Below are 24,078 nucleotides of genomic sequence, written 5' to 3'. Positions count from 1 at the left end.
GGGGCACGCCAGCGTTTCCTGAATCACACTTCTGTTGTTGCCGGGCTTCCGCGTGCTCGCCAATTTGGCCAACGCGTCCGCCCGCTGGTTTTCAGCTCGAGGAACATACTCTACTACAACCTCTTGAAAGAGTTTCATCAAATATCGCACTCGCTTGAGGTATTTGATCAGATTGGGATCTTTGACCTGGAAAGTGCCCTTCACTTGGTTTTCCACCAACTGCGAGTCCGTTCTTATCAACAAACTTCCGATCTTGACTTCACGTGCCAGCTTCAACCCGGCGATGAGAGCCTCATACTCTGCCTGGTTATTCGTGGCCTTGAACTCGAATTTCAGCGATTACTCCAGCACTAGATCTCCTGGTCCTTCCAATGTTACTCCCGCGCCACCGCCACTGCTATTAGAGGATCCATCTACAAAGAGAGTCCACTGAGTGTCCACCCTTTCAAACCGATCTAGGGTCAATTCCACCACAAAATCAGCCAGCGATTGTGCGCCAACCTTGCCTCGTTTATCATATTGCAACCCATATTCGGACAATTCAACCGACCAGGCGACCAATCTGCCTGACAAATCCGGTTTTTGTAACACTTGTCTCAGGGGTAAATCCGTTCGCACCTTTACTGGAAAACTCTGAAAGTAAGGTCTCAACCGCCGGGCGGTGACGAGGACCGCCAATGCTGCCTTCTCGATTTTCTGGTATCTGACCTCTGCGCCCTGGAGTGTGTGGCTAACGAAATAAATAATTCGATGCTCGCCATCCACTTCCTGCAATATCACAGAACTCAGAGCACTATCACTCACAGCAAAATACAAGTGCAGCGGGTGCCCTTGTATTGGTTTTGACAAGATCGGCGGTGATGACAGGAGTTCTTTGAGGCGAACAAAAGCTTCCTCACACTCCACTGTCCACTCGAATGCAACATTTTTTCGAAGACACTTGAAAAATGGGAAAGATCTATCGCCAGACTTAGGGAGAAACCGAGACAGAGCTGCTATTCGCCCTGTTAAACGTTGGACTTCTTTCACATTAGAGGGACTTTTCATCTGCTGAATCGCCTTGCATTTGTCTGGATTTATCTCTATTCCTCTGGATGTGATCATGAATCCCAGAAACTTGCCACCCTGAACACCAAAAGAGCATTTCTCCGGGTTGAGGCGCATATTGTGCTTCCTGATCTCGCCGAATGCTTCTTCCAGATCTTGATGATGATCCAAACCACGTACTGACTTAACGATCATATCATCAACGTAAACTTCCATGTTTCTCCCCACCTGTCCAGCAAAAACCCTATCCATCAGCCTTTGGTAGGTCGCACCAGCATTCTTCAATCCAAATGGCATCGTGCGATAACAATAATTGACTCTGGCGGTCATGAAAGCCGTTTTATCTTCGTCCGCCGGGTGCATGCGAATTTGATGATAACCAGAATAAGCGTCCATTAAGCTAAGCAGTTCGTTGCCCGAGGCACCATCGACGAGACCATCAATGCTGGGAAGGGGATACGAATCTTTTGGGCATGCTTTATTTAAGTCTGTGTAGTCTACGCACATCCGCCATTTCCCATTCGCCTTCTTCACCATCACGACGTTCGCCAACCACGTCGGATATTTCACTTCCCTGATGAATTCTGCCGTCAGCAGCTTGTCAACTTCCTGTTGCACCGCCTTCCCTTTGTCGCCACCCAAGCGCCTCCTGAGTTGTGAAACTGGCTTGACACTTGGATTCAATGCTAATCGATGGCAGATGAAGTTTGGATCGATTCCAGGCATGTCTTTGCAGCTCCAAGCAAACAAATCTAGGTTCTCCCCAAGCAGCTTTTTCAGGCGCGTCTCCTGCTCTCCCGTCAGTCTGGTCCCAATCTTCAAAGTGCGATCGCCAAACTTTAGCGCCTTTGTTTCCTCAATTGGCGTGGGCCTGTTTACCCGCCCCTCGCCACGTGGGTCAAGATTTTCATCCGAAGCTTCAATTTCATAACATCTATGACCGACCAACGCACTCTTCTTGCCGTACAAGTTAAGGCAATTATTGTAACACTCCCTCGCCATCTTCTGGTCCACCTTCAGCTTTCCAAACTTTCCACTGCTTAGCGGATACTTGACCGCCAAGTGGGCTGTTGAAATTACAGCACAAAGGCGATTCAATGTATTTCGCCCAATGATGACATTGTAAGACGCCACCACCTGGAGAACCAGATACATTACCTTCAAAACCCTGGCACACTCATCTTCCCCGAATATTGTGTCTAGATCAATGTATCCTCGCACCATTACTTGCTCCCCCGCGAAACCTACCAAGGTTCCTGCATATGGAGTCAGATCATTGTCAGTTAGTCCCAACTTGTCGAATGCATCACCATAGATAATATCAGCCAAACTACCCTGATCCAGGAGTACCCTTCTAATGTTGAAACTGTTCATCCTTAACTGCACTACGATCGGGTCATCCTTATGAGGCTTTATCCCCTCAAAGTCTGCCATCGAGATTGTTATGTCAGGGTGTACGAATCCAAAAGCGACCTCATGAACGGAATTAACTGCACGAACATGGCGTTTCCGCGCTGCATGGGTGTCGCCACCGCCGCCAAATCCTCCAGCGATGGTGTTTATGGTCCCGACGGGCGGTCCTGAGTGTTGAGCGAACATGTCATCAGCCCCTTTTTTGGCGATAGCCGCTGATTCTTGCTTTTTCTTGCCCTTAGTGTCCGCTCGCTCCTCTTCTCGCTTATGCGTTTTGTTGTGGTCGCCGTTGTTGCGCCACTGGCCTTGGCGATTCCCTTGATATCCCGCCCGAATCAATTTATCAATTTCCCGCTGCAAAGTCCAGCAGTCGTCCGTGTCGTGCCCGACGGACCGATGGTATTCACACCACTTCTTGGGATTGGCGTCCCGTGATTGATACTTCGGGGCCTCTGACTCATCCACTAGATTCGCGCCCCTCGCTTCGCGGAGTATGTCTGTCAATTCAGTATTCATCACCATGTCAGCTTCCTCCCGCTGGCGATGGGACTTGGATTGCCAAGGCCGGTGTTGTTCATAATCATCACGCCGTGGATACAACTGCTCCTTGGTCGGCCTCAATGCCGCCTTCCCTTTATCTTGCCTTTGCTGCTTCTCATCCCCCTTATCTTCGCCATTCTTATCTTTTTTCGCGCGCTTGGGCGACGTGTCGCCTTTTTCCAACTTCGCGCGCTTTCTTTTGAAAGCGTCGTCCTCCTCGTCAAGAATATAAGTGCGGGCGCGAGCACGCATCTCTTCCATCGAACGCGCCGGCTTACGCGTCAATTTGTTGTTCAACCCTCCCGGTAGCAAACCGTTTTTAAATGCTAGAGCACAAGCTCGAGGCTCCTCGTCCTCTACCTTGACCGACGCAGCGCTGTACCTTGCCATGTACTCCTTCAGTGACTCTCCTTCTTCTTGGCGAATATTGTATAGGTCATTGATCGTCACCGGCTGATTCTTATTCGCCGAGAATTGCACTAGAAACTTGGATGAGAAGTCTCTGAAATTCGAAATCGATCCGCGCGGCAAAGTTGTGAACCACGCCATCGCCGTCGATTTGAACGTCGATGGAAACATCCTGCACTTCACCGCATCTGACGCCGCAATTATCACCATCTTCGTATTGAAATACAGAAGATGATCCTTCGGATCGGAATCTCCGCTGTAAGAATCCAGAACTAACGTTTTCATATTATCTGGAATCGCCACACTCTCAACATCCTCCGAGAACGGACGGAACTCAGCTACGGAATCTGCTTCTCTGCTTCCATCGTCCTGTTGCTCGCGACGGTAGAAATTCAACTGAGCCTGTAGATGCTCATTCCGCTGCTGGATGCTGCCAATGCTGCGCATCAGATGGCGCCATTGCTCCTGTGTCACCGCCGGTTGTTGCTCCGGAGCAGGTGAATTCTCTGGTGAGCGCTCCAGAGATCCGACCTGCGAAGGCGATGGAGGAGGTGGTGATGGAGGAGGAGAAAGCGGCACAGAAGTGCGTGTAGCCTGTACTCCTGCCGTTCGTATCGGAGAATCCAAGACAACTCGATGAGGCCGTCGAGGCGGCGAGATTCGCTGTCGCACTGGTGAATGATGCTGCTTCCTGCGTCGAGTCTCCATCTAAACAGGAACAACGCAGACTCGATCGAAAGACGAATGCCGGTCACGGAATCAGAATCGGAAAATTAGAGAATTGCCTGATCGTGATCAGAGATAGCTTCTTGCACAATCAATCCACGTGAATGGGTGTAGAAAGTTTATCGTCCCCACAGACGGCGCCAAATGTTCTAGGAATGAACATTGAAGAAAGGTATAGTACCAAAGGGTAGAGAGATTGAGCTAGAGAGAGAGAATTAGAGAGTGAATGCTGAATTTCAAGTGTGTATTTCTCCAAATGAGCCAAAAGTCCCTTACAATTGATGACTACCTCCTATTTATAGGGCTTGGGCACTACCTATTGGGCTGGTTGGGCCTCCGGAGTTGAGGCCCAACCCAAGGCCAAGCCTCGCTCTTTGGCGAGCTAACCCCTGGGCGTTGCCCCTCTAGGGGCTCGCCCAGTCCACTTCCTATCTTCAGACAAACATAGATCTTGCTCTTTCTAGCATGTTAGAAAATTATCAAAATAAACTTTTTGAATTTATCGTATAACATAAACGCATATATGTAAGTTTTAAGAGAAGTTATGTGAATAGTTTATAATTATTTAGGACTAAGTAGGTAATTTAACACAAACTTTATTTATATAATCCTTTTTAGATACAGAGTAGAGACTATAGAGAACTTACTTATTGCATTGGAATTGGAAGTATTTACTACAAAAAGCATTTGATACATTATCAAAAAAAAAAAAAAGCATTTGATAGAAGACATAGTCATGGGCAAGTTAATAAAAATATAAAATATAATATATATAGGGCAAAAACTGCAAAACTGTGCTACATTCTGATCATGTGTACAGATAATCACACAAAGAATCTAAATGATTATCATCTAAAATAGAAAGCACGTTACCTCTATGAGTGGACTGATTTGATTTCTCTCTTGTCTTGTTCGAAACTATTATGTAAATTGTAAAATATGTTAAAGCTCCAAGCTATTGTTTAATAATAATTTAAGGTGAAAAAAAAAGTATATATATATATATATATATTGTTTAATAATAATTTAAGGTGAAAAAAAAAGTATATATATATATATATTTAGAGCTCCAAGCCCCAACCTTATTTTCTCTCAGTTTTGACGACAATTTCAATCTTTCAAATTATTAACGACTTTGGTTGTCTCTAACAATTTCAAAAGCCCACCAAGTAATCATCCAATGATAATTTCAATTTTTCATCGCTATTCGTAAAGTTGTCAGTAACTAATGTCTAAATTTTCAAAAGTCTCTCAAATTATCTGTTGGTGGTTAGTTAAACTTTTTTAAATTAGTGACAACTTTAAAAAATTTCAAAAGCATGTCAAGTTATCGGTAATTCGACAGTAACTAATCCCGCTAAATTACTGACGTTCGTTGCCATCAACAATTTTTTTTTTGGAAAACACGTTGCTGATGGTCAAACGGCTTAACCGTCGGTAACAACAGGATTTTACGACGATTTATAAGTCAACGGTAAAAATTCATGAATAATTACATGTTTTGTTGTAGTGATGACTTGGTGTGTAAGGTGATTTTGTGCACATTGAAGATACCGACTAGTGGTGAAAGACCTTTGGGTTCGTAGGGCCTAGAACTTAATGTGCTCGCTACTTCCCTTTCCCATCATATCTGTCTCAACATCTTCTTGATATTCTTAGGGCGCAGAACTCTGACATGAAGGATACTTGGTGTTGGAAGGGCAATAGTGTGATGCCTCGTTTATGGAGGTTTGACGCCTCAAACTGGCAAAAAATCTAAATTTTCCTTTGGTTACTGCTTCATGAATATATTTTCCTACCAATAATCTTAGGCATTCGCGAAGCCTTGTCATTTCACCGCATTGCACTCGTTGCTTAGGCCTTCATGACACATCCAACCATTGTTTTGGGGTTTGTTGCCATGCCCATGAAATATGGAACCAAGTGCACTATCCTCCACTCTGTTGTTTTTTTGCACAAACATCATCATGAGCATTGTAGGTTTGTTTTTAACATTTGGTGGATTTGGCGTTGGTGGAACAATGCAACTTTTGATGATAATCCTTAGACAATTGATGTCGTATTGCACCATCGTTAAAAGATTGTGATATTTTCTTGGACAACATCGCCATTTCTTACCGGGATCAACTTCCTCACTTGGTCTGTCTTATTGTCCGGTTCACAGGTTAAGCTTAATATGAATGGTTGTTTTCGCTCGAGTAGCAGTGCGATCAAGGCTGGACGAATCATTCAAAATGCGTTCTATGAGTTGGTAGAAGCCAGAAGGTTTCTCAATGATATTTCATGGTTCTTGTGCTCTACATGTCAAATACTTACACCTTCCCACATAATAGTTATAATAGTTATTATTGTAAAAATTTTATTATGTTAATTAAGCAATTGAGTGTAAATGAATCAAAAACCTCTAGATTTTTTATTTATTTTAAATCTTCAATCCAAAGACCAAAAAAAGAACAACCCGGATAACATATATAAACGAGAGGCCAGGAAACAAACTCAACGAGATTAACCTCCAAAACCCTCTCCCTCCTCTGTTTTCCAAACATGGTGGTGTTAAAATCCACTTCTCCACTATCCCCATCTTCATCTCTCCAACCCCATCATTTCTCCAAACTCACCTCTCCATCTTCTCTCCTCTTCCTCCGCCACCATGTTCACCCTCAACGCTCCGCCACAGCTTCCAGAGCTGCAGCTCACTTCACCATCAGAGCTTACATGGAGAAACCGAACTCGTTTGCCAGCTTCGCTAACAAGGTCATCGGTGCGCTTCCAGTAGTTGGCCTCCTCGCTAGGATCATGGCTGATGAAGGTGGTGTTGGTGATGACCTCGTTGATTTTGCTGAGTTTCGAAGACGGGTTGGCAAGAAGTGTAGTATTGCTGATTCCAAAGCTTTTTATCAGTTCCAAAAGCGACGAGGAAAGGTATTGGATTATTTAGCTTGCACCCCGTTAACAAACTCTCATCTGGGTTTCTCTAGTTTTAACTCATGATGTTGAAAGTATGCTCAAAATTCTATCTTTGTGTACTTAAAGACAAGGTTGACAATGAATTATTTAAATTCGCCTCGTAATCGAATTTGGACCTTGGGTGTTATATTTGAACTTAAAAGAAGTTGATTTCATGGTCAGAAGTCAAAACTTGAACTGTATAAGCTTAAATTTGATGATGCCCCGTTTGGAGGAGCTTGAGTTTAGCTTATATAGCATAAGCGCTTATGCAAATGTTTGAGAGAGCTTATGAATAAGCGGCTAAGCGCTTATGCTTATCCATAACTTATTTTCAGCTTTATTTCAATAAGTTCCTCGAATTAGCTTAGTTTATGAATAAGCGCTTCTGCGATAAGAGCTGACCATCCTAAGCTGTTTACCCAAACACACCCGAAGAATGGTAATGAATTGTTTAAGCCCCAGTCCATAATCAAATTTTGACTTTTGGGTTTTGAAGTCAAACTTAATGAGGCTGGTTTCATGATTTAAAATCAATCTAGCACCCTACAAACGATGAAGGTTAATCCATTTTTTTTCCCTTTTTATTCTGCACATTGTTTTGTGGTATCAGTTGGTTTTGGTTTTGGTGTGCTAAAACTGGAATGGGTGAATGATTGTGTGTCTGACTTGGTGTTATTTTGTTGTGTCTAGGAAGGGGAGCCTCTCTATGTTCTGTTATGCTGTTGGCTAGCAGCCATTGGTGCAGGTCTTCTCAAAACTGAGGAGATTTTGGAAGGTGCGGCGAGGCTCCGCGTCTCGGATGACATTGAATTTGAGGAGCAGACGTTCATAGCCTTGATGAATGAGGCAAGAGAGGTTGGTCTCCATCTCCCGATGAATATCACTGTGACCAGTTGTTGTGTATCCATCTTTGAAAGCCATTCCATTTTAAATCATGCTGCATTTGAAGGGAACTACTCGTATGTCAGTTTGCATTAACTGACTGAGTCACTCTGAATATCTTGTCTGAAGTCTAAACTCTAAACAGTTAACACAATAGTCCGAAGACATGTTGGCTTTAAAGGGTTTCTGCAAAGCTTATCATTATTCTCTTGTTTGATACGATCATTAGCATGGTTCTAACACCATCTTAGATTTGGGTTAGGTAGTACGCTACCCTAAAAGTTAGCTTAGGTGTGAGGGTTGCTCTACCATTTTTAAGGATTTAGTTTATCACATCTCTAGTCAATGTGATACTTTTCGACACACCCCTTCATGACTAGAGCTGGGCATTTGCAGGTGGCCTATATATGGATGGCCTCCGATAAATTGATCCAAGATTGACTCTAATACCATCTTACAATTTGAGTTAGACTTAACTCTACCCCCAAAAACTGGCTTAGAGGTGATGAACTGATGATTGCTTTACCCTATATAAGGACTTATTTGGCCATATCTCTAGTCAATATGAGAGTTTAACAGGTTAATGTTTTACTCCAGCCTAAATAAATCCTCTATGTAATGAAAATAAATTTGTACAATAGCTTACCACAATGGCAAAAAAACTGCTAATGGAACATTCTTTTCTTGGCATCGTCAAATAGTTACTATAAAAAACTTACTTTTCTAGTAGCTCTTGCACTGTGATTCATTGTGTCATATGTATCAACATCATTTCCATCATTTGTGAAATGGGCCTTCCAATAAAACATAAAATTACGTAGATGTCCATTCATTCTGTATTCAGGGAGTGCTGTAAATGGTAAATGGTCCAGCTATTTATGTCACTAATGCTCCACCTGTATGCTTGATGCTTTGATTTCACTGAAGCTGAAAGTTATAATTATATGCTACTGCCCCAACGACTGAAAAAAATTATGTTCAACACTGTAGAGACGGGCAAAGCTAAAGACTGCACCTCCGGCTTTACCAATGGAGATTCGAGTCCAGAAGGCTCTTGATGCTATCTATGTTTGTTCTTTTTGGAAGGACCCTGTAGAGCAAGAAGACGAGTTATTGCTGACTACTATGCTTAGTACTGTTTTTCCATCAGTTCAGGGACAAGAGATCGAGCGCCTTGTCAAAGAAAAGGCAGAGAAAGTAGCAGCAGGAGTTATTGATTATGATGTTCCAGATTTCAAGCTCCCATCAAAAGAAGCTGTTGAACTGCAGATGAAAGATCTCCAGTTCCTTAGACAAAATAGTGAGACTTAACCAGGTGAAGCCTGTGATTTTTAACACTCGTGTATTGAATGAAATTATACCTCGGAAACTTGGCTGTTTTAGCCTTTCTGGATACTCACAGAGAAAATTACAGTGATCCCCCCTGATCCTAGATCTTATTCTATTATTTTTCAGATCCATATTGAAACCTGGGGTATTACTTTTTTTGAAGATGCAGATATTCCGTGTAATTATTTTACAATGTTAGTAAAAGAACAAAATAATAAGTTGTTTCTCAAATCCCCCCCCCCCCCCCCCCAACTTTCAAGTGATCCAGTTCTTTCCTTCATCATCCTGCTTGTTAGTTGTTACAAATTGACAACATGTATTGTGGCAATTAATAGACACCAGAAGGTGTTAAAAATAATTAGCTAATCAAAAGTGAAAGGGTACATTAATAGAGAAAATGTAAAATTATAATCATTAATTGGAAGATTAATCAAGTGAGAATACAGTAAGATACATATTTAGAGATTGCCATAACTTATTACTGGTACAACTTCTTCTAAGATTAATCTTTAAATCTTCCAAGTTATGGAGTATATGTACTCAAAAAGTAAAATGAGTAACACTTGTAACACCTCTATCTTTTCCAATTATAGCTAGAAATACATTCTTTAATATTATTGTATGAAATTAATGTGAATCTCACTTAGATTATATGTTCTTCACTCCTTATTTGGTAGAACCCACAACTTGAGTGATGAGACTCACATAAATTTCATTCAGTAACAAGGAATATGTTGAAGGGAAGGGGGTGTTTAGAGAGTGTATCATTAGCATCATCATTATTTATTATTGGTCTTCGAAAAAAGAATAGTGACATAATGCGTGAGTGAATATATTCTTTTCTATTTAGAGTGACGAGACTCACATAAATTTCATTTTATAATAGAGATTATAGAATATGTTGAAACTTGAAAGGGAGTGATTTGAGAGTGGATCAGGATTATCAACATCATCATCATTTATTTTTTATCTAATCAATTGAAATCTTAAACTAATCAATGATAAGAATATTATTTCTTCAATACCTTTTGGAACAAATTCTATCCTTTAGATTTTATGAACAATATTAGTTTAAGATTTCAATTTCAATAGTTTATTACTTTAAGATAATATATTCAACTTCATCTTCAAGATAATGTATTCAAATTGTGGATAACTTATCCAACTGTGTCAATCTTTAACAAGAACATGAAAGTCTAACATTTTATTAATTCATCGATTAATTCGCTTATTTTGACTCTTCCATCCGATAAAAGCAAGTACATCAGTAAAATGCCCTACATATCTTTATTTAGTCTGGCCTTAAAAATGGAAGATTGGAACCACTCTGATACACACTACTTCAACGATATTGGCTTGCTAGTTGACCCTCCTTGACAATGTAGTTTTGTTCAGGGAAGTCTTCACCCTTAAAGTGCCTCTCCAGCATATCTTTGACCCCAGCAGCATAACGTAACTGAGAAAGATTCATTGATAATTGTAAGTACTCACCAAGAACAGAACAAATGTATTGAAAAAACTCAGTCATACTCATAAGTAAAGCATGTTAATATCTAAAAATTTAAATTACCTGTGCATCAATGGTGGTACCAGAAATGTGAGGAGTCATAGCATGGTTAGGCATGTAGCGCCATGGATGATCTTTTGGAGCTGGTTGCGGGAACCAAACATCGCCACTATAACCTATAGACAAAATTCAGTGTGTTAGGTTACTTCAAAGATAGTTTCATGTTTGGCTGGAAACACACATATTTTGTCATCTGTTTTAGAATTACCTGCAATGTGCCCACTAGAGCAAGCATCAGCAACTGCTTGGGTGTCCATAATTGCCCCTCGAGCATTGTTAACAATCAAGACACCCTTCTTCAACTTAGCAATTCTATTTTTGTCGAACAATCCTCTGAATCACAGAAAACATTAGTTCATACCACTCATTAAAGGGAAATTATCAAAGAGTTCGAATATTCATGTATAACCCCTTGTTTCACCAATAAAACAAAAAGCCTGGAATAATGGAATATAATACATGATTTCACATTCCAATAGTAAAAAATAATTTTAGTAGATTGATGTTAAATTATACCTTGTCTTATCAGTGAGAGGGGTGTTGATAACAATAACATCACACTTTGGAAGCATTGCATCTAGGTCCTCCTCAAACTTCGCTCCAATTTCCTTCTCCAATTCGGGTTCCATCTTAAGGCGATCATGATATAGAAGATTACAGTTAAAAGGTTTCAACCTTTGGAGTAAAAGCTTCCCAATTCGTCCGGCACCAACCGTTCCTATGGTCTTTCCTTCAAGATCATAAGCTCTATGAGCAATGCCAGCAACATTCCATTCTCCAGTAATGGCCTGATGGTACCCAGGCAAGAAATTCCTCACTAGAATGAGGATTCTCATGAGTTCATCCTCTGCAACGGACACGGTGTTGCTTCCCGTGACCTCAGCCACAGTTAAACCAGCAGCAGCGGCAGCATTGAGGTCAATGTGATCAGAACCAATGCCAGCAGTCAAAAGCAGCTCTAAATTTTTCGCTTTCTTGATTCTCTCAGCAGTCACATAGGCCGGGTGAAATGGGGTAGATATGAGGACATGGAGATCAGGAATGTGTTTCTCAAGTTCTGCCAACAGGACAACCAATAATCATATAAGTTCAAGCAATCATAAAAACTTCAGAGATAATAGCACTAACCTCCCTTGAGGCAAACATTAATACAATGACACTTTTCTTGTTTAGAAATTTACACTTTGCTCTCTTGTTTTATTATTTTCAAAGAAGAGGGTGAGTGTAGCTGGTGGTAATTTCAAAATGCATGAGCCTAAAGCAGATAATTCATTCAGTATTTGTGAGAAGAAATTAACAATCTTGAAAAGACTTAACCTCTATATGACTGATTCATGCTTTCTCAATTGCAAGTTTTTTAATTCAGGTAAATTTACAGAACTGTGTAAGATCAAAAAGAAGATAATAAATTGTTTAAAAAAATCTTAAAATGACACCTATCATATTGGATTAAACTACTTTTCACTTTCAAGATAATGTTGTTATATGAAGGTGAATAAATGATTTGGCAAAATTTGACAAAATGCGAACCAGAATCAAGTCCTTCTTTGTCATCAGTGACGATATATTCATGACCCTGTGCTTCGAGCCACTCGCGAATTCCCAGTGCTCCTTCAACACAACCCACAAAATTGGGATTGAGGGCAGCATACTCATTAGCCTTGTAGAACACCCCCACAATCTTCTTCTTTCCACCAGAGGCCTATAAACATGGGAGAAAAACACACAATTAACCAAAGTACATGTATAATTATAAAATAAAATTATTCCCTAACATATATTTATTCCAATGCAAAAGCAAATAAAAAAACCTAATAAAAATTAACAAAGACATAGTTGAGAAAATTTCAACGCAAGCATCGCGTGAATGTCACGGATCACGCATGCAAGAGAAGAAAAGCAATCACAACTTGAGAAATAGCACAATCTATATTACAAGCTGAAGAATGATAGGTTAATTTGAAGGAAAAGACAAGTAAAACAGAGACAGGGTTTGAAAGCAAATACATACATGAAGGTTCCTAGAGAAAATGGAAGAAGAAGGGTTTGGTGTTGGAGCAGTGAGAAGGGAACGAACAGCAGAGGAAGCAGCACGTTTCATGGCCATAGCGATGGTAGTTTTCACTGAAATTGGAAAATTGAGAGTGAGTGAGTTGCATTGAAGTGTGAGAGTAGAAAGGGGTTTATATAGTGAAAGAGAAAAGAGAATCAAATTAGATCAGCAGACATTACAGTAAACGGAGGCTGAGAGAGAAAGAAAGAGAGCGTACCTGAGGAAGGGGCGAACTGAAGAAGAGTACTGTACAATACAACAGTTGAAGACGAGTACTCGCTCTGTTCTTTGTACTTGTCGCGTTTCAACTAATAAGTTCAATTTATGTTACTGTTGTTGCTTTCGTTGCCTATGTTCAACTTACGTGTCACTATTATCTACTTTTTTATCTTATTTAATTAATACCACCACAATTTTATCTTTTAATTTTTTTTGAAACATATTTTATCTTAATTTTAATAAATGAGAAATTGAAAATTTTTAAAATTATTTGTAGATATAAAAAGTTATTGATGACTAATTCATATTATTATTAATGTAAAGGTCATGTCAATTTTACTTATTACTATTACTATTGAATTTTTTTTCCTGAATTTGTGATTAGTAATTAAAATTTAAATAATACTAATGTTTAAATTTAAATATGAGAAATTAAAATATTTGTTAATTATAATTAATATGATGAATAATATAAAAGGTTATTGATAATTAATTAATATTATTATTAATGTGGAGGTCAAGTCAATTTCACTTTTACTACTTACTATTATGAATATTATTATTTATGAAAAATTTCTTAAGTTGTGATAATAATTGTAATTCAAATTAATAGTAATTTTTTTAATTAATATGAGAAAATGGATATTTTTACAATTAATAAATAAAATAATAAAATATTATTAATTATTAACTACAATTATTATTAATGGATAGGTCAAGTCAAATTTTCTAGAATTATCTTCACAATTTTCTAGAATTATTAATGGATAAGAAATGAATGATCATTCCATTCATTTCTTGTTTTTAGAACAAGAATTAATTATCAATGTGATTTTCGGAAAAGATTTTGAAACAATGGTTATATTCTCAACAACCATGATCATTTCTTGTTTCATTCCAAGTTGTGCTAACAATAATTCACCAACTGGGCAATTCGGTAGGTCCTCCATATAACTTGACTGATCCATTTTTGGAAATTTGAAATTAACTTGATTGATACTTGGGTACATGGAACTTGGCGAATTATAATTGAAAACGTGATGGATAGTATACATATTTGAGGGTTATTTTAGTAATGTCGTATTATAAAGTTTTAAAAGTTGTACAAATGTCTTTATTTATGAACTCATTGAAAACACTTTCGGCAATAGTAGCTTCGTCACCTCTACCAATTGGATTACTTGGATGCACGAGTAGGGATGATAATGGGTATCGGACCCATAGGGTACCCGCTAAAAATACCCACAATGAATAGGGTAAAAACCTGTTAGATGGGTATGAGGTTGGGTATGAGTAACTACCCGCAAAAAAATAGTGGGTACGGGTGCGGATATGGGTATTATAGTACCCAACCCGCCCCATACCCACACACACTTTATTAATTAATTTTATTATATATTACACACTTAGAAGTATATATATAACAACAAACTTAATTAAAGTCATAACTTTCTAACTTACTCTTTTAAAAATGAATTATTTTAGTTATTAAATATTTGGATAGACTTTTGTATTTTTAATGAATACTCTTTTTTTGCTACCCAGAGGGTACGGGGACGGGTACGGGCATTCAAATTGCTACCCACGCGGGTATGAGGGCGGATACGGGTATCTTTTGAAAACGCGGGTACGGGGATGAGTACTATAGTACCCTACCCACTGCCATCCCTATGCACAAGCCCCTCAAAATTAAAATATAAAATCATGTGACTTTTTCATAACTTTTAAATTATTTTAATATAAATGTTTCTTAATTAAATTTAACCGTCGTAATTTATTCTCATATTTTTATATTACCTTCGGCTGCACATTAGAAAGGCTAGATGCTAATATTTTCATGGCTTTGACAAATTCTTCTGACCATAAAGAGTTAAGACTACAACATAAAATCAAATAATAATTTTGTTAAAAAGTGAATGTTAAATATATAACTTTCAATATGTACCATTCATGTATGAAAATGTGATCATAATTTAATATTCTCACAATAGTCACAAGCTCACAATAGAACCTCTATAAACCTAATATCACTTCGAACATAATGGTAATTTAGACCAAATATTTCACTTTCGATCATAAGCATTCAAATTATTTATTATTATATATTATAAGAGTTTAATGAATATGCACTGACAGTGTAAAATAGTTTTACACAGACATCCAATTGAATTCCGCCAAATCAGAAAATATCTTATTCTTTTAATTAAAATTAAAGTCAAATGTAATTAGCTCTCTTATGTGGCATGTTTTGATTGGATGACTGTGTAAAACTATTTTATACTGTCAGTGCATATCCATTAAAGTCATATTATATATAGGATCTAAATATGTTAATTCATCATTCACAACCTATTTGACTTACCTGACCTCCCCTTTACTCTTTGTTTTAGCTTTTAGGTGTAATAATATAATATCACATATTTTTGTCACAACAATAATAATATTACTTAGGGAACAAAATAAAAATCATCCAAGTGGTTTGGGCCTGGACAAAGGGTCATTCACAGGCCTAGGCCCGCCCATTCCCCAAGGTGAGAAAAAAAAAAACGAGACGCTTCTTCTCGCAGTTTCTACTGACAAGCCACTTCACAAATCAATACAGTGACGGACACTTCACCACGAACGGAGAGCGAGATGGAAGAAGCGGCGGCGACGGCGACGGCGACGGCGACGGTGAGTCAGCGCGATCAGTGGATGGTGGAGTCGCAGGTGTTTCAGATTTACCAACTCTTCGCCACCATTCCTCCCAACGCACAATCCCTCATGTCAGTCCCTCTCTCTCTCTTCACAATCTCTCCATCCTCCATCTCCTCCGTCACAGGTTTCTCATCTCTTCTCTGGTTGTCTTTGCAGGGTGGAGCTGCAACGTGATAAACACGCTGAGTATCTCTCCAAAGGCCTCCGCCACCTCGGTCCCGCGTTTTCCGTCTTGGACGCCAAGTCTCTCTCACACTCTCTGCTACTGTTTGCAATTTTCTGTTATTCTGAAATTAATTGTGTGTTTTGGTTTTACAGTCGACCATGGCTCTGCTATTGGATTCTCCACTCCATTGCTCTCTTGGGTGAATCCATCGATGATGAACTCGAAGATCACACCATTGATTTTCTTAACCGTTGCCAGGTTTCCTTTTTTGCTTCTCAATCATTATTTTTTCTGTTTTTGGCAAAGGAAAATCATGGGTGAAATTTTATTATTACCATGTTACAATGTCTAGAATGCATGTTTTAACAATCCAGAAATAGGCTTGGACTGTTTGCAGTGTAACAATTTTGATCTTTTCCTTCTTACCCCATTGTATAGCCCTTCATGAATCTTGTTTTTTTGTATACTGACAGGATCCAAATGGTGGATATGCTGGGGGACCAGGCCAGGCAAGCAACTACTCTTTATTTTTGCCCTATGGTCTAGTTTAATTTGATTATAAGCTTCTCTTTGATTGCATTTTATTTTCTCTAGTTATCAACTCTTTTGTATAAGAATAAAATATTAGCTGATACTGTGACTGTGCTTAGTTGTAAAGTAAACTATGCTTCCATAATAGCTTCTTATTTTACAAAGACTAAGGAGAATATGTCCAAAAAAAAGGAGAATATGTCTAAGGGATGTTTAACAGCATTGTTGAATTTGATTGGTTTGAGGTGGAACCAGTTCTGTTTAATTAGTTTTGACTGTATTTTTATCCATTTTTTTCTTTATTGTTGAATGTTGATTGAGTTCTAGTCAATTAGTACCTTTTAATTATGGCTTGTAATTTTGGGGTTAGTTTTCTTTTTGCTGTAACTAAAGTCTTGGAAAGTGCATTAAACTTCTCAAGATTTTAAGTTGCATTTGTTTTCTTTGCACTTTTTCATTGTTCAAAAAGCATAATGATGATATCATTGATGTTTTCTTCAGATGCCTCATCTTGCTACTACTTATGCTGCGGTCAATACACTCATTACTTTGGGTGGTCAGAAATCTTTGGCATCAATTAATAGGTGGTCAGTTTTTGCTCTTCCAATCAAAGATTTTACAGTAGCTGTATATTTTTTATGTGCTGGAGTTAGCTCTCATTCATTTAGAATTGATTTTTTTGATACTTTGAATATATGATCCTCAGAGATAAATTGTACGGGTTTCTGCAGCGGATGAAACAACCAAATGGGGGATTCAGGTTTGATATCACATTGACCTCTGTAGCTTCATTTAACAATATATATGAAGTTATTTCAATCATTCAATGTCCTATATCCATTTTTAGTTGTATCTGGTGGCTTGATGCGGTAATGGTTAAAGTGCATATATTTTGCACACATGGATTGGACACACACTATTCACCTTGAATGTTGACAGATTTTGATTTGCTTGTGTCTATGGAGCTAAATCTGCAGAAATTAAAATCTGCCACCATGCACAAGTTTGAATAGTGTGTTTAGAACCTTTCTTAATGCTAATTATCGGCCTTTTTGACACATGTAGAATTTATTTGGGAAACCATCTTTTTAACTCTTTTTTTTTTTCAATTGTGAACTACTTTATTCAGGATGCACAATGAAGGAGAAATTGATGTTCGAGCTTGCTACACTGCCATTTCTGTAAGTTGATTTATCTCTTTATCTGTCGTCGGTGCGTACATGCTTATGTGTAGATACATATATATGCTCAGACATTTCTGTTTGTGGATCATCATCATGCATAAATCTCATTATTAGAAAGATTATTTCCTTGTATTAGGCATGACTCAGATAGCATGTTAGGAATGAAGATGTAAAAGTTGAGGCTTACTAAGACCTTTTTCTATCATTATCCTCTATTATTTTCATTGTGGTAGGGGAGCTTTTTATGCTATATCTGGTATAAAAAAGTATCTAATACATAACATAGAGAATTTTGTTGGATTCAGTTTACAAGTATTTTGAACATTTTTATCTGGTATAAAAAGGTATCTATTACATAACATAGAGAATCTTCTTGGATCCAGGTTGCAAGTATTTTGAACATTTTGGATGATGAGCTGATCCAGAACGTTGGGGACTACATTTTAAGGTTAGTTCAATTTTGTCAGTAAATCTGGATGTATGTTTCCATCTTGGAGAGCATTGTTTAGATCAAAATCTTCATACAACTTAAATTCATTATTTTTGTTTCTTCAATTCTACTGCTTTGATTGTTTACTAGTTTTCCTTAAGATCAATTTGTTAGCATAGCTGGCATTAAGAAAACATAATTGTGATCTCTTCATCAACTATGTGGAGCTTCACATTGGTCCTTTATGTAAAGACCCTGGTAACAATTAAACGCTGCATTACTCACAACAGCGGTGGTATGGCATATTGTGCCACTGAATTCTCTCTATTCTTATTTATTTATTTGCTCTTTTGGGGTGCTTAAATATTTCTTTGGCGTCAAAACAAAATGTTTTATAATACAACCCTTTCATGAACTGTTTTTGGCCTTAAATGGGGCTTTTAAGTATAGTCACCGGTAGTAATTGAGATTCCAAATAACCTCGGTTTTGGTGGCACCGTGGCATTGTTATTACTGAATTCTCTCCATATTTTTTTTGTTTCTTTAAAATGCTCTTGGATTATTTTGTTTGACGGTGTTATTTTGGGTCGTTATTGTCTGGCTATTTGACGGTTTTGCAGCACTTTGGGTTTCTAGCTGTGTAATAGCTTGTTTGTTTTTACATTTGCACATTGCAAAGTTCAGTAAACCGAGCTTTATAGTTCCTTTGCAAAAACTTAGTTTTCAGGTGCATAGAAAACCATGCACTGTACAATTTCTATGCAACACTAATAATCCAAACACACTATAAATCAATTCTGTAGTCAACTGAAAAAAGTAATACTTGCTTTATATACTCTATGCAGCTGTCAAACGTATGAGGGTGGCATTGCTGGTGAGCCTGGTTCTGAGGCTCATGGTGGGTATGTATCATCATATGCCCCCCTCCCCCAACTCTATCTTTTCAGTTTCCACTGATATTATGTGGAATTCAAGCCAGGACGTATAAGAAGTCTTCTTATATTTTCACTGTTTTTTTTATCAGGTATACCTTTTGCGGATTAGCTGCAATGATTTTGATTGGTGAGGTTAATCGCTTGGATCTGCCTCGTTTAGTTGTAAGAGAATCGTTCCTGTCATAGTGGCTTCCAATTAATTATAAGAACTTCTTTTGACGTAGTCCACACTTTATGTAATGTGAATGATTTAATCATCTGTTGCCTTGCACCTTGCATTAGGAGTGGGTGGTATTCCGTCAAGGTAAGGAGTGTGGATTCCAGGGAAGAACGAATAAATTGGTGGATGGATGTTACTCCTTTTGGCAGGTGATTGAAGTTTCCTATTTTTTTCATCAGCTTCTTTGTGATATAGTTGGCTTATCGTAGCTTCATACTAATCAGGGAGGTGCTGTTGCACTATTGCAAAGATTGCATACCATTGTAAATAAACAAATGGTAGAGGCCTCACAGTTTTGTACGATATCTGGCGAATCTGAAGAAAAAGAAAGTTTGGATGGAACCTCTAGTCATGCAACTTCCCATATTGGGCATGATGGTAGGTTGATTCGAAGTAGATGTTTGAAAATTTATACCACCACGTTATTAAATTTTTCGTTCACTACCTTCATTTATTTCTAATTTCATTTGTCATGTCCTTGCAGGCTCATATGATTTTAAAAATATTGGTTATGATTTCATCAATGAGTGGAGAGCAAGTGATCCACTTTTTCATAGCATTGCCTTACAACAATATATTCTTTTATGTTCACAGGTATGCATTTAATGTATTAGTTTCATGTCTTGATCCATGTTTATCCAAGATTTGAACATTTTAAGTTTTGATTTATCTAGCACTATATTCAGTAAACATGCATATGGATGAAGGTATAGATTTTAAATTGGGTTAAATATGTTTTTAATCCCTGACATATAGGGGTAAATCTAAATTGGTCCCTGAATTTCTTTTATTTGATAAGGACTTGACGTCATAAAGCGTGTGTTATTTTTCGCCCAGTCACTAGGCTATGTGGTAATCCTAGTCCACGAGGACTTTTTCAAATCAGTTTTAGTCCCTGCAAAATTTGTCAAATCTGTTTTGGTCCATTCTCTTCCTCTTCCCCCAAACCTAAATATCTCCTCCGGCGGCGGCGGTGGCCATGGCTCCACCGTTATCTGGCGGTTTCTTTGACCTTCACCTCCACCTCCCCTTTCCCCACCCACCCCCTGTCTCTCCCAAACGTAAAACTTCATCCACTTTATTAGGGCTTCCTATTAATTCGTAACTCTTAGAATCAAGCCCTGCGATCTGTGTTTCAAATTCCAATCTTCCTCAAGGTCTTTTTTACATTTCTGTTTTACGAGCATCAATGATGGGCAATGCCAATTCGTTATCCTTGCACTTTGATTGTCAGTGAAGAAGCTTATGGGGGATTATTAGTCTGAGGTGCTCTTTCTACAATCTCTCGTATGAATTTTTTCTAATAAAGTCCTAGCTTCTCAATCCGTTTTTTCTAAAATTTATTTTTTATGTGGTTAGATATATGGATCAGTGATGTTACTGTTAAACTGCGTTATCTATCTGAAACTTCCTTATGGAATTGAAGATAACCATAATCTGCTGAGATCCAACGAGATTTGAATCTATAAGGTGGGAGCTTAAAGCTACCGGAAGGGAAAAATAAATTCCGGCTGTTACTTTGCTTCTGCTTGCTTGATTTGGGTGGGTTTTTAATTTTTTTTTTCCACGGGTAGAGTTTCAGGTCTTAAATGGGAATCGAATGTCTTGGTTTTTTTAAGCTTTAAGAATCATGTGAATATGTTCTACCTATTTGTTTGAGCATGCTATGCACCGTTGCCTAAATTTTCCCTTACCCTAAATAGGCCTTGCCAATAAGGTGCAACATTCCAACCAAGCAATCTCTTGTTTTTCTTTTTAAAACTAAGTTACCTTGCTTCATCTTCCTATTGAGTCAGATCTTCTAGGTGCAATTAGTTTAGCCGTGTACTCCTTGATGTGTGCTGCTACCTCTCTGATTTCTTCTATTGAATCCAGGTTCATTTGTAACCCTCCATTCTAAATCGGATTGTTTTACTTTCTCCTGCAAATTTATATTCTAGAGCGAGGGAACATGTAGGGGAAATTGGGGTAGGTGGGGAAAGGGGAGGAGAGATGAGAGGTTGAAGAAGCCGCTGGAAAATGGTGGAGCCATAGCCACCTCCGCCGGAGGTGGTGTTAGGGTTTGGGAAAGGGAAAAAGAGGAAGAGAAGAGACCAAAACAGACTCAGAAAAATTTGCAAGCACTAAAACTGATGTGAAAAAGTCCACATGGACAACCTTCACCTGACTAGGATTACCACGTGGGGTTAATGAGTGATAAAAAATTAAGCCACATGTGTCATGCCGTCACATGTCCTTATTTCAATTTTCTTTGGCTTAATTGCACTTTTGGTCCCCCAACTTTGTCCTTCATGCGAAAATCGTCCCCCAACTAAAAAATTAGCAAAAACTATCCTCAACGTTTATACTCTGTTGCAAAACTGGTCCGCCGTTACAATTCCGTCTGAAAACTAACGTTTTCAGGGTAAAAAATAAAAAAATAATAAAAGACACATGAACTTCATCATCTTCATCTTCTTCCTCTCAGTTATCTTCATACCTTCAAACACAAAATTCCAGAAAAAACAAAAAAAAATCTAAATTCAAGAATCTCATTTACAATTTTTTTGAAAGCAATTTGAACCATTGAATTGCACATATCAGATGTATCCAAGTACATCAACACCAATGCCACACAACCCTCAAGTGTGTCCCCAAGCCGTGGCCTCAAAGCAGCTGAATCCTCATCATAAGAGCAAAAGTTAGCACCATATTAGCACCCCCAAATTGAACACCCTTTATCCCCCAAATGTAGAACTCTCAAATTTCATGCACCCAAGATGAGAATTCCAACCAAAACAAGAATGAGAAACATGAATTTGTCAATTCACACACCAAACAAATCTATCCCAATGCAAATTGCAAAGTTCTTGATTTATTGCACACCCAGAATTCGAATTGGCCTCTGAACTTGTCCAAACGGTAAGCAATTGCATTTGCAATGGGTTCTTTGATGATTTAGAGAACATTCAAAACCAAATAAAAAAATCCCAAATCCAAATCCTACCCCAGAATCCCCAAATCCAGATCTGATTGGTTCCTTTGTTTCCCCCTCGAGATTCGACCTTGCAGTTCCTCTTAGAAAGCAAAAACACCCAGATCTGAATGCATCGATAGTCAGCAACACTCTTCTACACTTCTCTTTTGCCTTTATTTGGGTTCGATGGTGGTTGGGGTGGTGGGTCAGTGTGGGTTGGCTGGGTTACGATCTAGGGGTGGGGGCAGATGAGGTTGCGATTAAGGGGTCGAGGTTGTGGGCTGCGATTTAGGGGTGGGGATAATGGAGGTTGTGGATTTTGATTTTTGGGTGGGGGCGGTGGAGGGTGTGTGGGATGAAGATTTCGTTTTTTATTTTTTCTGGAATTTTGGGTTTGAAGGTATGAAGATAACTGAGAGGAAGAAGATGAAGGAAGAGATGAAGATGATGAAGTTCATATGTTTTTTATTATTTTTTTATTTTTTACCCAGAAAACGTTAGTTTTTAGACAGAAGTGTAACGGCGGACCAGTTTTGCAACGGAGTGTAAACGTTGAGGATGGTTTTTGCTAATTTTTTAGTTGGGGGACGATTTTCACAGAAAGGGCAAAGTTGGGGGACCAAAATTGCAATTAAGTCATTTTCTTTTTGGCGGAACCAAAAGCTATGCGAGAAGTTTTTAGGGACCAATTTAGATTCACCCTTATATGTGATAGCCTAAAAACATATTTAACCCTATCAAGTTTATGTAATTGTGACCTTTGGGCTGAATCAATTGGCTCTGCACCGAAGAGAGGGTTGACTCAGTTTCCTGCTATTTGTAGTAATTGAAAAACAAAGCCTAACCTTTTGGTAATTGGTTTCTTTTTCCCGTTGAAACCAACCTCCTTTTTTGACATTTGACTGATTACTTCAATCAATCCTAACTTAACTGTACTTGCATGCTAGTTACAAGTTATTGAAATTTGCGTTATTTTGTTTGTCTATTCTAGTAATCATATAAAATGCTTTCAAGTTTCATCCATTTGGTTGTTAGTGATTGGGTTAATGCCATCCAGTATCGGCACGGTCTTTGGCTATCTTGCAGGCCGGAGTTCATTATAATTGCTCTGTTTTTAATTTTTAATTTTGGTTAACCATTAATTAATCTGTGCTTAATGCAGGATCAAGACGGTGGACTGAGAGATAAACCGGGTAAACGTAGAGATCACTATCATACATGTTACTGTTTAAGTGGTCTCTCAGTGTGCCAATATAGCTGGTCAAAGCATCCAGACTCTCCACCACTGCCTAAGGTAGTATTGGGCCCCTATTCCAATCTTTTAGAACCTATCCACCCCCTCTTTAACGTTGTTTTGGAACGATATCGCGAAGCTCATGAGTTCTTCTTTGCTGGGTCGTAACCGGTGACCAGATTATAGCTACTTGTAGCTTTATCTGTAGAATGTAAAATTAATTTATTGGAACCATTACTTAGAAATATCATAAAAAAAACATTATTGGATTACTCCGTTCATTTATCTGTGTTTTTGACATTGTTGATATAGATAAGGACTTCCATAAAACAGAAGTTGATTGCTATGTGATTATTTTTTTCTTTTCTTTTGGGTCAATATGTCTGTTGTGACTTTTGAAGTGTTGTATGCGCGCTCTAATTTGGCCCTTGATGGCTATTGCCTTCTTCTGATTTAACTAATGGCGCAGAAATTGAGTGTGAACTCTACTTTGGAATGACAAAATTACCTATGCCTGCCGGCACCAGCAGTTAAAACCTGCGGTGGGTAAAAATACCGCATCCCCATAAATGTATTTAATAATTATTTTCTC

General features: G+C 38.5%; 3 protein-coding genes and 2 non-coding genes across 6 annotated transcripts; 4 read left to right on the top strand and 1 right to left on the bottom strand.

Moving 5' to 3' along the window:
* Nucleotides 1-6,622: 6,622 nt before the first annotated feature.
* On the top strand, nucleotides 6,623-9,525 carry LOC130739232 (photosystem I assembly factor PSA3, chloroplastic). Its single transcript, XM_057591484.1, has 3 exons — nucleotides 6,623-7,056; nucleotides 7,774-7,938; nucleotides 8,956-9,525. The coding sequence occupies exons 1-3, from the start codon at nucleotides 6,679-6,681 to the stop codon at nucleotides 9,274-9,276; spliced, it is 864 nt and encodes a 287-aa protein (XP_057447467.1). The 5' UTR covers nucleotides 6,623-6,678; the 3' UTR covers nucleotides 9,277-9,525.
* A 945-nt stretch (nucleotides 9,526-10,470) lies between these two features.
* LOC130739231 (formate dehydrogenase, mitochondrial) lies at nucleotides 10,471-13,267 on the bottom strand. Of its 2 annotated transcripts, XM_057591483.1 has the most exons (7): nucleotides 13,132-13,267; nucleotides 12,873-12,985; nucleotides 12,392-12,563; nucleotides 11,378-11,918; nucleotides 11,070-11,194; nucleotides 10,865-10,977; nucleotides 10,471-10,750 (listed from the first exon to the last, which is right to left on the bottom strand). In XM_057591483.1, the coding sequence occupies exons 2-7, from the start codon at nucleotides 12,966-12,968 to the stop codon at nucleotides 10,637-10,639; spliced, it is 1,161 nt and encodes a 386-aa protein (XP_057447466.1). In that variant the 5' UTR covers nucleotides 12,969-12,985; nucleotides 13,132-13,267; the 3' UTR covers nucleotides 10,471-10,636. The 2 variants fall into 2 exon arrangements, with proteins under 2 accessions (XP_057447466.1, XP_057447465.1); XM_057591482.1 differs by lacking the exon at nucleotides 13,132-13,267 and having other exon boundaries at nucleotides 12,873-13,043.
* A 2,447-nt stretch (nucleotides 13,268-15,714) lies between these two features.
* Nucleotides 15,715-23,832, top strand: LOC130739230 (protein farnesyltransferase subunit beta). Its single transcript, XM_057591481.1, has 14 exons — nucleotides 15,715-15,898; nucleotides 15,987-16,073; nucleotides 16,149-16,254; nucleotides 16,470-16,505; nucleotides 17,029-17,111; nucleotides 17,234-17,287; nucleotides 17,657-17,708; nucleotides 18,095-18,159; nucleotides 18,987-19,043; nucleotides 19,166-19,238; nucleotides 19,359-19,445; nucleotides 19,521-19,674; nucleotides 19,781-19,890; nucleotides 23,415-23,832. Exons 1-14 carry the CDS (start codon nucleotides 15,768-15,770, stop codon nucleotides 23,652-23,654), a joined length of 1,335 nt encoding a protein of 444 aa, XP_057447464.1. The 5' UTR covers nucleotides 15,715-15,767; the 3' UTR covers nucleotides 23,655-23,832.
* LOC130741663 (small nucleolar RNA snoR26) lies at nucleotides 20,477-20,568 on the top strand. The gene has a single exon (XR_009020549.1). It is a non-coding gene; the product is annotated as a small nucleolar RNA snoR26 (small nucleolar RNA).
* LOC130741664 (small nucleolar RNA snoR27) lies at nucleotides 20,659-20,748 on the top strand. Its single transcript, XR_009020550.1, has one exon. It is a non-coding gene; the product is annotated as a small nucleolar RNA snoR27 (small nucleolar RNA).
* Nucleotides 23,833-24,078: the final 246 nt, after the last annotated feature.

Source organism: Lotus japonicus, chromosome 2, assembly GCF_012489685.1.
Source record: "Lotus japonicus ecotype B-129 chromosome 2, LjGifu_v1.2".
Taxonomy (NCBI): domain Eukaryota; kingdom Viridiplantae; phylum Streptophyta; class Magnoliopsida; order Fabales; family Fabaceae; genus Lotus; species Lotus japonicus.
Note: the sequence above shows the minus strand (reverse complement) of the source record. Positions and strands in the feature narration are given on the sequence as shown.

Excerpts from the sequence above, each read along its gene's own strand:
- LOC130739232 (XM_057591484.1), top strand. The coding sequence starts at position 6,679 with ATGGTGGTGTTAAAATCCACTTCTCCACTATCCCCATCTTCATCTCTC. Across the intron at positions 7,057-7,773 it reads TCCAAAAGCGACGAGGAAAG|GAAGGGGAGCCTCTCTATGT; the intron begins GTATTGGATTAT and ends TGTTGTGTCTAG. Across the intron at positions 7,939-8,955 it reads TGATGAATGAGGCAAGAGAG|AGACGGGCAAAGCTAAAGAC; the intron begins GTTGGTCTCCAT and ends TCAACACTGTAG.
- LOC130739231 (XM_057591483.1), bottom strand. The coding sequence starts at position 12,968 with ATGGCCATGAAACGTGCTGCTTCCTCTGCTGTTCGTTCCCTTCTCACT. Across the intron at positions 11,919-12,391 it reads CAAAGAAGGACTTGATTCTG|AACTTGAGAAACACATTCCT; the intron begins GTTCGCATTTTG and ends TCCTGTTGGCAG. Across the intron at positions 11,195-11,377 it reads CCTCTCACTGATAAGACAAG|AGGATTGTTCGACAAAAATA; the intron begins GTATAATTTAAC and ends TCTGTGATTCAG.
- LOC130739230 (XM_057591481.1), top strand. The coding sequence starts at position 15,768 with ATGGAAGAAGCGGCGGCGACGGCGACGGCGACGGCGACGGTGAGTCAG. Across the intron at positions 19,044-19,165 it reads GGTTCTGAGGCTCATGGTGG|GTATACCTTTTGCGGATTAG; the intron begins GTATGTATCATC and ends TTTTTTTATCAG. Across the intron at positions 19,239-19,358 it reads TGGATCTGCCTCGTTTAGTT|GAGTGGGTGGTATTCCGTCA; the intron begins GTAAGAGAATCG and ends ACCTTGCATTAG.